We start from the raw sequence: 10990 nt of genomic DNA on the forward strand, positions 1-10990 counted from the left end.
TCTATGCAAGGATAATATCCCAGGAGCGCTGTGATGGGGGGGGGGAGAGCAGAAGTAGAAACCCTAAGCGCATTGTTGGTCCTGAATGACAGATCCAAATGAGCAGCAGGTAGGAATTAATTGCAGATTCTGAACCCCTTAACAGGGTTCTGAGAAAAGATCTAATTCAATTGGATCTCCCAGCACCGCACACAGAGCTGCCTCTTATGACACGGAGAGAACCGAATCAGACAGCTCCTGCAAATCCTGGCAAAAGATAGCTAGAGTGAGGCGAGGTGGTTGGCACATGCAATCCTCAGTTCACCTGCCTATTTATTACAAGCTGCCACCCTTTGCTAGTCAGTTGCACCATCATTCCATTTGTTGATGGAGAACAAAGGAAAGAAACCCATAGCCCTGCGATAGAGAATTTGTCTCCCTCCTGGTGTTGTTGGGCTGCGGCTCCCATCATCCCTGACCATTGGCTGTGCTGTGTGGGGCAAGTGGGAATTGGGGTCCAATTCCACCTGGAATATCAAAGCAGTCAGTTCTTCCTTTTACGTGGTTTTCTTGTTCCCTCCCGTAAAATCCCCATGCCCCGATTTCCTGGCTGAATTTCGTTAAGTTAAAGGCAACCGGTCCGCGGTTTATTTTGTGAATTGGACTGCTCCGTTTTCACTCTCTTCCCGGGACAGGCTTTCTAGCATTCCTCTTCTCACTCTCATCAGATCACTGGATTAACCTCGTCCACCTTTCGCTTTGAGTCTCTTTAAACTGAGTCTTATTTCTAAATCCTTAATGCAGAAGCAGCCCAATCTTGTCGTGGCCAGCTCACAAACCACGATGCAATTTCAAATATCCTCTCCATCCATAAGAGAGGATGGAGGCAAACGATCTTGGTTAAAGAACAGTTTTAAGAGTTACCAGAGCAACGCCTCCCCCGTCTGCATGATGGGAATGCCTTTTATCTGCAGCATTCTGCAGAAATTCGTCGTTAGTAACCTTTAAAACTCTGGACCAATCCACTGGGAGGCGTAATAAAATGAATGCTGTAGCTTGCTCCAGGAAATTTCTGTGTAGACTATACTCTACACAGATCCCGCACACACGCACCAATTTTTATGCTGGTGGGGATAGATTATAACCTTGAACTTGAGCGTCACAATAATTGCATCCTCCTGATTGACTTTTAAAGACGTCTTCCCAAGAGAAGAGCAAACAAATCGCTTCCAAAAGTGTGTTTTTGTCCAAGACAAAGAGAATCTTAAAGGGGGATCACTGAGATCGTGGAAGGATAGACATAGATTCAGCTTGCAGTGCAATCGCATGCACGTCTACTCAGAAGTAAGTCCGCTTTACTCTCAGGTTGGTGGCTATGCGATTGCAGCCCTCCGCCCCCCCCCCATAGGTAGCTTCTGGGAGTCACGAGGAACCAGCTGAAGAGACCTGTATCTTTCTCACCTGGACCTTATTTTTTTTTGACAGCGCGATCTGTTACAAGCCTGGCGTCCGTTTCTCCTTGTCATTCTCAGGAGCGAGTGACAGCAAAAATCCTTGCATGGTCTGCAACATCATCCGTGAACGTTATAAGGTCGCCACTTCCAAAAGGGCAGACTTGTTTGCCTCTTTTAATAAAAAGCAGGAGCCTGATGGTACCCAGAAACATTCATTCTGGCGTCCACTTCATCAGATGCATGCAATGCGTTCGCCTGAGTTACAGGTGTATCCAAACACAGGGTTATGCAGTGAGGTCAGAGGGAAATGAAATGCAGAAGTCAACAGGAGCTTACCATAACAGCGACAAAGATCGCTGCTCTACTCTGCCTGATCTGAGATGGCAAAAGAAGATCCCAAGTCAGTAGCGTTGAGCGTCTGACAGATTCCCAGGTGGCGATCGGGAAGGGCTGTCCTGTCCCCTGCGGCTGGCTACTGATTACGGTGGTGGGAAGGAGAGTCAAGTTCCCTCCTTCCTCGTCGTACGTACGGTTTGGATCGCTCGTTCAGACGACACTGGGAGTAGTGGGCTTGTTCCTCAAAAGAACAGATCCGGACCGCCTGGTGTCTGTTTAGGGCACCCTGTGGTGTGCATTGTGAGAGCGGGTGTGCTCTTTGGGCCCCACCGCAGCGGGCCAAGCTAGATCCGGGGTGGGGAATCTGGGACCGCCGCTGCGGTGGTCGTTGGATTCAAACTCCCATCAGCCACGATCAGCACGCCTAATGGTCACGGAAGTCGGGAGCTGTAGTCCCAACAGCTTCTGGAGGGAGAGCCACAAGTATCCGCATTAGATCTGGCCCCACCACTTTCTCTGATTTTCTGACCTGACAAGGCCAGGGCAGGTTGCAAGGACACGGAATTCCCTCGCAAGACACTCACACGAGCGGGGCAAGAGAGCAGGTCTGCTGGCTCACCATCCTTGGGACAAGATGCTAAATGTGCCTAGGGATTATTCTCCAGCAAGGCCATTGGCCCTGATGGCTGCCTTCGTTTCTGGCCTCTGGGGCGTTTTTAAAATTGCCCGAAATCTAGTTGAGATTCCTGCACTGCAGGAGGTTGGACTAGATGACCCTCGATGTCCCTTCCAACTTTACATTTCTATTATTATGTTCTATTAAAAGGGAAAAAAACTCGGCTCTCTGTATCGATTGCTAAAGCCACGTTCTCAGCGCGCGCACTCCTCCCAAACAATACTGCTTTATAGACTTCCTTGGTTATTCGCTCTAAAATAAAACAGGTCGTTATGATCTGCCAGGCCTGGCACTTTAGGATTTTCCTGTGCCAGGAAAAGCAGTTTTTCTTTCTCTTAATCCGGTGAGCAAACATCCCAGGGCACATTCTCTCGCACGCCTCGAAAGAGACCCCCACCCCTCTCCCCAATGCCCCGTCCCTCCCCAAACCATATTTCAAGAGGGCAATACATTTCCTTATACAGAAATATGATTTATCTCAGCTCCAAGACTGAGAAATAGTAATTCAGATTACTTTCAGCCATAAATCACTCGGGAGCCGCGTACCCGCCCCGTCACACCTCTAAGACAAGTATACACTCTTAGGCTATACGCTTTTTATTTTAATTGCTGTTCCAGTGTGTGAGGGGATTATCTACAGCCAGAAGTTTTGAAGCAAGAAAGTAAAGAGGATCGTATTAAGAAAAGAGGCACATTTAGAGGCATTTATCCACGCAAATCTCATTAGTAAACCAAAACCGAATAAAAACTAGGCTCCAGGATACCAGTTCCATTGCTTATCTGAAGTCACTCCGCTTCCCATTTGCTAAAGTACACACACGTGTATTATTTTCTTCCAACTTTACGTACAAGAACAACTGCACACAATAAAGTGAAACCCCCTTAATTCGAATCTAAAGCATTTTACTTGATTCGGATTGCAATGTCTTTATTTGTATTAATTACACGTTGTGCACAGTTATTACTTGGGAGTAAGCCTACTGAAGTCAGAGATTCGGGCTACACATCAATGACCAGGACTGCATCCTTGAAAACATCCCTATCTTCCAATCTATGGGGGTAAATGGGTGCAGGCCGCTTATGGGAACTCACTCCCTTCACATTTTGACATGAACCCCCTGATCCTAACATATCCTGCTCTTGAGCATGTATGTTCCGCTGCGGCGCTGCCCGTTTTACAAACAGCCTCCCCTCCCGTCTCCGATCCCCCGCACCGATCTAACTCACTCCTTCCCCGATGGGGCTGTCAGCCAGACCCAGCGCTGCTCTGAAGAGGTTTTGCTCAGTTCTGGTGGTGGAAGAGGGAAAATGGATCTGTGGGATCTGTGAGATGGGTCTGTTTGAAACAGGGGTCTCTAGCGAGGCTGTGGACAAAGCGGGGGTGATGATCGCGTGAGCTGGCTCTTAAATCTAACAAAAAGCCGCTCTTGCAAAGTTTATACACTGGCATGTATGGAGGACGCTTTCTGGGGAAATGGCTCCCAGCAGGCTCCTCTCTCCCATGGAAGCGTGCCGTCCTCCTATCCCACCGACCCTGGCACGTCTCCCACCGCAGGCGCCCACGGCTTGCCCTCGGGATGCTGGAACAGTCAAGAGTCCGGTGTGTCAAGGGAGGCAGACATTTAGCAAAGGCAGCCTAGAAGAGCAGCTGGAAGAATGGTGGGGCTTTGTTGTTTTGCTAAATCTTTTTAGGTTATTGTTCTCAGGTTCAGAAAGAATCAAATGGATGGACTTTGGGGGAGGGGAAACGGGGAAATCAGCCAACACAACATGAAATAAAAACCAGCAGCGCAAGCCAGAAATCAAGAGGCGCCATAACAGGCCCGGGGCTCGAAGCGCAGGATTTGCTTCGGGACCCACAAAGAAGAGGAGGAGGCTCCGTCGCCATTTCCATTGGCCCAATAGAGCTCAGGAACCACCTTAGCAGGATGAATAACACGCAAAGCTCTTGCCTTTCGTTTGCAGGGAGCAACAGAGCCTCCCCTTTCCACCTGGGTTGGTCACGCACAGATTGGCGCCAGGGTTGGGGCAGAAAAGCCGTCGAGAGCAGGCGCTAAGAAACTGCGGGGACGGCCTTGGCAGACGCTTCTCACACCCTCGACGTGCCCTGCAAATGTTCTGATTTCGGGGAAGATCTCCTGAAGCCCAAGCTTAAAGAAAACATGGCGCTGCTGCTTTGGGGGAAGGTTCTCTAGCGTAGCTCTAGCTCCCCATATGCAGCTGAACCACGTATTTTTTTCTTTTTAAGAGCCTAGAAAGTTTTCCAGTGCAGACACCCTTCGGGTTCCTCGCCATTTTTAATTTTATTTTAAGGTCCCCTTGATCACACACGAACACAAGCCTCAGACTGGCCTCGATTCCCCCACCAACAGCAGCGCGGACCTGGGCCCGGCTGGGAAAGCACTTAAGGGGTGAAGTATCATTGCGGCCTAGTTTGAAAGCGTCCTGGCAGTAACTTCCGTCGGCTCAGGAGAGCAGGCCCCTAAGCCTACCAGCCCTACCCTAAGTCGGGAATGCGGGTATTCTCCACGCTGCGTGGAAAGCCTGTGGAAATCGAGAGAAGGGTTTCTTCCGTGCAAGGCATGTAGGCCGCAGGGCTCCATTTTGCAAAAGTATCGAGAAAGTTTGAAGGAAATGCGCATCTCCAAAACCCCACTCCCCGGGGCACCCCCAACATCTTTCTCTTCGCCATCTAAACAGATCTGCTAGGAGGCCCTGCTGATTTCAATGGAAGTGGCTTCCCAGGAACTTGGCGGGACTTCCCTGCCAAGCAAATGGGTTTTTTTTAGGTTATGTGTACTGTATAAGTGCATAGCAAAACTTCGCTGAAGCCTAGGCAGGTCCCTCCGATGATGTAGGTTTCCTTCCATATCTCCTCCTCGTCTGCCTAAGATCCGCAAGGCAATCGACACGAGTTGGGGTTTGGCAAGTCTCGCCCGCGCTGGTTAACCAGGACGACACTCAGAAGCCATTAGCGCTTTATTGCAGTGCGAAGCCATTCCCCAGGCCGACAAATCGTTAAGAGATCCGGTTGCAGAAGTGGCTAACCGGGAGCCGTGTCTGCAATTGCGCGGCGGTGGCAGAAGAAGCCCTAATGGAGAAGAGAGCGGATCTCTCCGAGAAAGCTGCCTTTCAGGCCAGGCGTCTGAAAATGGACCGCTGTTTGCTTTCCAGTTCTTTTACGAATGCCGGTGGCTTGAGCCGTGCTCTGGCCGAAGCGGCCCGTGTGTGGATGTATTTAGCTTTTGTATGTGCAGAAACCGCACAGGGCCCTTCTTCCTTCCCCGCTCGCCCCACCCTGGACACTCCGCAAATAAATGGTTTACTCAGCTCGAGAAGCAATGGCGCGGCTCCAGCGATTAAGAATCTTTAAGGAGCGAGGTGGTAATCCCGTCTCAGTCAACATCCATCCATCTTTTTACTCTCGATAAATGTATATATATAATGTGGTTCGTGTGCCCAGAAATCCCATTCCTTCCTACCTCATCACCCCCTAGCCAACCTTCTCCCTACTAATCAGAAACTATTCCTTGCTTAATGGCTCCTTGTAAATAATTATCCCCACAAATCCAGATGGCTCTTATTAAATGCCCTTGTCCTTCAAGCCACATCACACAAAATGTTACAATTTAGGAGCTCCACTTTGAAAGAATAACTCCGATTTAAAGGGGGTTGGATGCTCTGTGGACATGTCTTTATTATTCCCCCCCTCCCATTTTGTTTAATAGGAAGATCGCAGCTAAGACGCCGCTGCTCGGTGTGTTTTGAAGGGTATCGTGATTTATTATGAAGCTGGCTATTACGTTTATTGCTATTTTTCTAAGCTCATTAATGCGGAAGTTAAGGCCGGTCCGTTTCAATAAGCTCTCCTTCCCAGAAAATATGGTTAGATGGGCGTCAGTGGTAACAACACATCGTCGGCGGGGTAGCATCTAGAAATGGGAACCCGTTTCCCCACACATCGTGATTTATAACTATAACGGCTAATTAATTAAGCCGAAGTAGTACGATTGGAAGCCGGTTTAGGAAATCTAGAAGCCTGTGGGTTTAAGGAGGCAGGCAGCACCAGCGCTCACTCGACTCAGTTGGGGCTGGAATCCCCATAAGAGCCGTGGAACAGTGCCTGTTAGTGGAGTCCAACTGCGCGCAAATGGTTATTTAAAACAGATCCACGGCAGGTGTCGAGGAATATTTTCTAAAGGGGCGCTTCCACCTCCACCCCCGTCCTTCTGATTTATCATCTTGAAATTCTCTGGGTGGGAAAGGGGGGCGCTGAAAAGCTGACACCAGTGACATCTTACGGGGCCGGTGAGCAAGCGCTTATTGGCGCTGGCAGACCCAGGACAGGATGGCTTGCGCTCCACCTCTAGGAGCGGAGCGGCTGCCGCGGATTCTCCCTCGGCGCGCCGGCGGGGATTCCATTCGAAGTCCCAGGCCGTGGAAATGCGGCTGCGCCTGGAATGCGAAGCAGCCTTTGAAGAAATCGCCTCGCATACGAGCCTCTCGGGAGACTTCGGGCGCCCTTGGCCTTCTCGGGCAGTAAATCTGCCTTCTCTTTTTCTCTCTCTCCTCATGCACGGCCTCCCTGGAGCTTCTTTGCTTCGCAGCCCAATTCGGAGTCACTTCGCTTTTCGGAAACAATTTTTTTAAATGCAGCATAGAACCGACTGTTTTTCTTCTCTCCCTCCTAGTGGCACTAGGGACTTGTGGTGTGGCTTGCCTCCTTCCGATCTCCTCTGCCGCAAGATGTTTCGACAGCTGCCTTTTCTGTTTCTAGAGGAGCTGAGCGCTGCCTCGCAGAGGAAGCACGCTCACCACTAAATTTGCCCTACGTAGTAAAAGCGAAGGCGACCATAGCTGCCAAGTTATCCCTTTTTAAAAGGGATTTTCCCTTATGCTGAATAGGCTTCCTCGTGAGAAAAGGGAAAACTTGGCAGCTATGAAGGCGACATCCTGCTATAAAATTAATTCTTGAGACTTTCTGGGACGGAGGGTGGTCTCTGAGCTCTGTATTCCCCCCCCCCATGTCCATATTCATAATTTAATTCAGTAGTGCAGTATTTTGATTTCCCTGGAAATCCACAGAGACGGTCAACAAGCAATGGTCCTTGGGTGAAGACTGCTGTCCCCCCAAAAAAGATTTTGTCAAGGTGGGGTGCGCAGGGAGAAAGCTCATTTGGGATGCAAACTTTTCGCCATTTACCTGGAAGTCAGCTTTGTTGAACTTAATGGGATGCATTTCTGAGCAGGCATGCATTGGATTGCATTGTTACCACACACACACAGCGCATTTCTTTAAAAGGGAATACAATTCCTACCCTTCCAAAATGCCCTGGCTAGAGTGTTCCCAGACCTATAGCAGAAAGAACTGTTTTGTTTTTTAAAAACAGCACCTTTCACGCTGGGTTTTCTACCTTCCTGATTACTAACCGGCTTAGCAGCCCAGAGTGTCATAATTCCCCTAACCTCAAACTGCTGAACGCTTAGACTGGATACACGATTGCGCAGCAGGCTTTGCTATTCAGCAGCAGATCTGCAAAGGGAGCCCGACGGGGCGAACAAGGAGAGGTGAATTCCAGCCCCACTTCTACTTTGTTAGACTCTTTAAACCGGCTGGTTACCTAAGGGAGGGAGGATAGGAGGCTAGCAAGCGCTGGAAGAAATCGGGACCTCTTTGCTGCTGCGGTGATGGATGGCTTGTTAACGTAACCCCAGGCCCTCTGGTTTTCCCTCTAGTCAGAAAACACTCTCAGACTTCCGAAGCCGTTGGGGGGGCGGGGAAGAAATTGAAGGTACCTTCGACGTCCTCTGAATCGGGAAACGAGAAAGTGAGTGAGGGGGGGGGGGGGGAAGAGTAATCCGAAGGTAAACCGGACTAGGAAAAAGCAACTGCAACGGACAAATCGAGCCATAAAGACAAGGAGATCGAAAGGAGCGTGACGGGAATGTAGTGGACAGAGTGTTGAACTTTGATCAAGAAGTCTGGGGTTCAAATCCCACTCCTCCGTGAATCTCACTCGGTGACCTTGAGCCAGTTATCCTCTATCACCTCTTTGTATCTCTGAGTCACAGAGTCAGTGGGAACAAAGAGGGCTCTTGGAGGCGGGAGATAAGGGTTAACAAAGAAAAACCTTAGAAGTAACCCTTTTCAGAGTACTGAAATAGTCTCGTCGGACAGTGTTTCCTTCCCTGAGTGTTTCCTTCTCCGCTATTGGTCACGATCCAGCCAAAGTGGATCAACTTAATGCAGTAGATTTAACAAGAAGTTTAATAATGGCCAATTTTGACTGAACTATGTTTCCACTCGCTTGGAATTACATTGCTGATTCCTCTGCCCCGTTTGAGTCTTTTTAGATAGTCTCTCCTGGTGAAAGTTTTGTCGGAGATGAGAAGTTGGACGTGTAAACTTAGGATCGCCGCTTTTTAGGAACAGTTGAAATCGCTGGGTTTTGTTTTGTTTTTTTAATAGGACGTAAACGGGTTTAGGATTGCGCAGAAGGTGAGCTCTCAGGTGCCTTGGATCGAGCGGGTTTGCAAGGAGGAGCAACAGGGGAGAAAAAAGACCCAGAGAGATAATTCTATAATTCTATTTTTCAATTTTCACTATCTCTTATCTCTAATTAATCCTCCCAGAATAACCGTCTAAAGCAAACATTTGCCTGCCATTTTAACCGCGTCGTTAAACTTGTAACAAGAACGAATCCGGGTTAAGGCGACTCATTAAGCCAAGTCGAGGAGGAGATGATTTAATTGACGCTAATGAAAGAAAAGCTGCGCGTCGCTGCCGCCAACCCAGACTTCGCAGATGGAAAGCTTTCCTAGTTGCTTTCGAACGACATCTGATTTTGGGAAACCTGAGCGTCGATAGCCAGGAAACGTTTGAACGCACTGACCTAGGTCACAGTTATGAATTTGGTCATATGGGGAGAGAGAGAGAGAGAGAGAGAGAGAGAGAGAGAGAGAGAGAGAAGACTTGGCCAGGAAAGGAGACAGGAGGCATAACGAGGACCAAAGCATCAGAAAGTTGATATAAATGCATATACTGTAAATGTTATAAATTTAAACTGAAATCTATGTCTTCAAGTAATGGACGGTCACCCCTATGAACGTCAATTGGCTTAACATGTATGGGTTTAACTAGCGTGTGGACTCAGCCAACGGAGGTATCTGCAAATGACCCCAGGAGAAAAGATACCTTTAAAACACGCATTTTTCTACCTAAGGAGGGTGTCTCCCTTCCTTCCCATCTCTTGAACCTTTTCGTAGGCTTCCACTTTGGAGACCAGAAGTACAGTATCTATCCAATCCATAATATTCTACGCTACACAGGGGAGAGAGGGAACGTGTGCGAGAGTGGGGAGAATCCAAAATCCGAATTACATCCCCGGAGAACGTAGCGTGGAAATGGTGAAGAGCGACGCAGGAGTGACTCCGGATTTGCAAGGAGAAGCCCTGCAAAAACGGAGACTAATTAATAATAATAACTCCAGGCAAACTCAGACTGGCTTTTTTGGGGGGTGGGTGCGGAGAAAGACAAATCTACAGACCCGTGCACAGCCCATCTTGACCGACTCAGGGAACTCACCGTAGCAGGAGAGCTGCAGCGCTCCGTTGTGGCCGCTGGCGTCCTGCAGCTTGAGGCTGCCGCTCGACGGGCTTTTGCACGAGCCTCTCTGCGCGTAGAGAGGAGGCGGCGGCGGGGGCTGTTGTTGCTGCTGCTGCTGCTGCTGCGGGTGATACTTGTTAAAAGAGGCGGCCGACGGCGCTTGCTGCTGCTGCTGCTGCCCGCCGCTGCCGTCGAGGTTGGGACATTCCGGCTGGCTGTAGCGACTCCGGCACTTGGGGCTGCTGCTGCCGCTGCCGCTGTCTCCGAAGCTTTGCCCTTTGCTGGCCAGGAAAGCGGGGCTGAACTTGTCGCTGCCTCCGCCGCCGGGGAATGCCCTAAAAGGCGAGGAGCCGTCGGCGCTGCCCTGCGAGGCGGCGTTGTAGAAGGAATCCATGGCAGCAGCTGGGTCGCAGTACGAAACGCAACTCTCGGCATTCATGCCTAAAATTAAAAGGGCCCCGCAGTGTCCTCATCCACCACCAGGAACCCTCTCTCTCTCTCTCTCTCTCTCTCCCTCCAACTACCCCCCCTCTCTCACACACACAGCTGGGCGAGCAAGCACTAAGAGGATTCAGATGTTCTTGAGAGCTAAACAGATCCCCGCACACCCAGAAGATCTAGCGAAGGGGGAGAGGGTCTCTTTCCTCCCGCCTCCTCTCCCTCTTTCTGGCTCCAAGAGGAGAGGAAGCAAGGGGGGAATCCCTCCTCAAGGAACCCTGCTTTCTTGTCTCTCTCTCCCCCCTCTTCCTCTCTTTTCCTCCTCCTCTTCCCTCGACTCCCCCACTTTCCCCTCCTCGCCTCCAGCCACACCAAGCCAAATAAACTCCCCTTCCCAGCCCTGATCAATATGTGCAGGGACAGGAAGAAGTGCGGAGGGGAAGGTGGGGAGTAGGACGCAGGTCAGGGTTTTTATTTTCTGCTGCATTGAACGGGAGAAGG

The 10990-nt window shown here is 50.0% G+C and overlaps 1 protein-coding gene across 1 annotated transcript in view; it reads right to left on the reverse strand.

The window, feature by feature from the left end:
- The window catches only part of ALX4 (ALX homeobox 4), a 69820-nt gene extending 59279 nt beyond the window's left edge, over positions 1-10541 (reverse strand). Inside the window, exon 1 of the mRNA XM_088669120.1 lies at positions 10031-10541. Coding sequence (XP_088525246.1) covers positions 10031-10490 — 460 coding nt within the window. The 5' untranslated portion in view covers positions 10491-10541. The remainder of the gene's footprint in view (positions 1-10030) is intronic.
- Positions 10542-10990: the final 449 nt, after the last annotated feature.

The sequence above is a fragment of the Zootoca vivipara genome, chromosome 1 (assembly GCF_965207765.1).
Source record: "Zootoca vivipara chromosome 1, rZooViv2.hap1.1, whole genome shotgun sequence".
Lineage (NCBI taxonomy): Eukaryota > Metazoa > Chordata > Lepidosauria > Squamata > Lacertidae > Zootoca > Zootoca vivipara.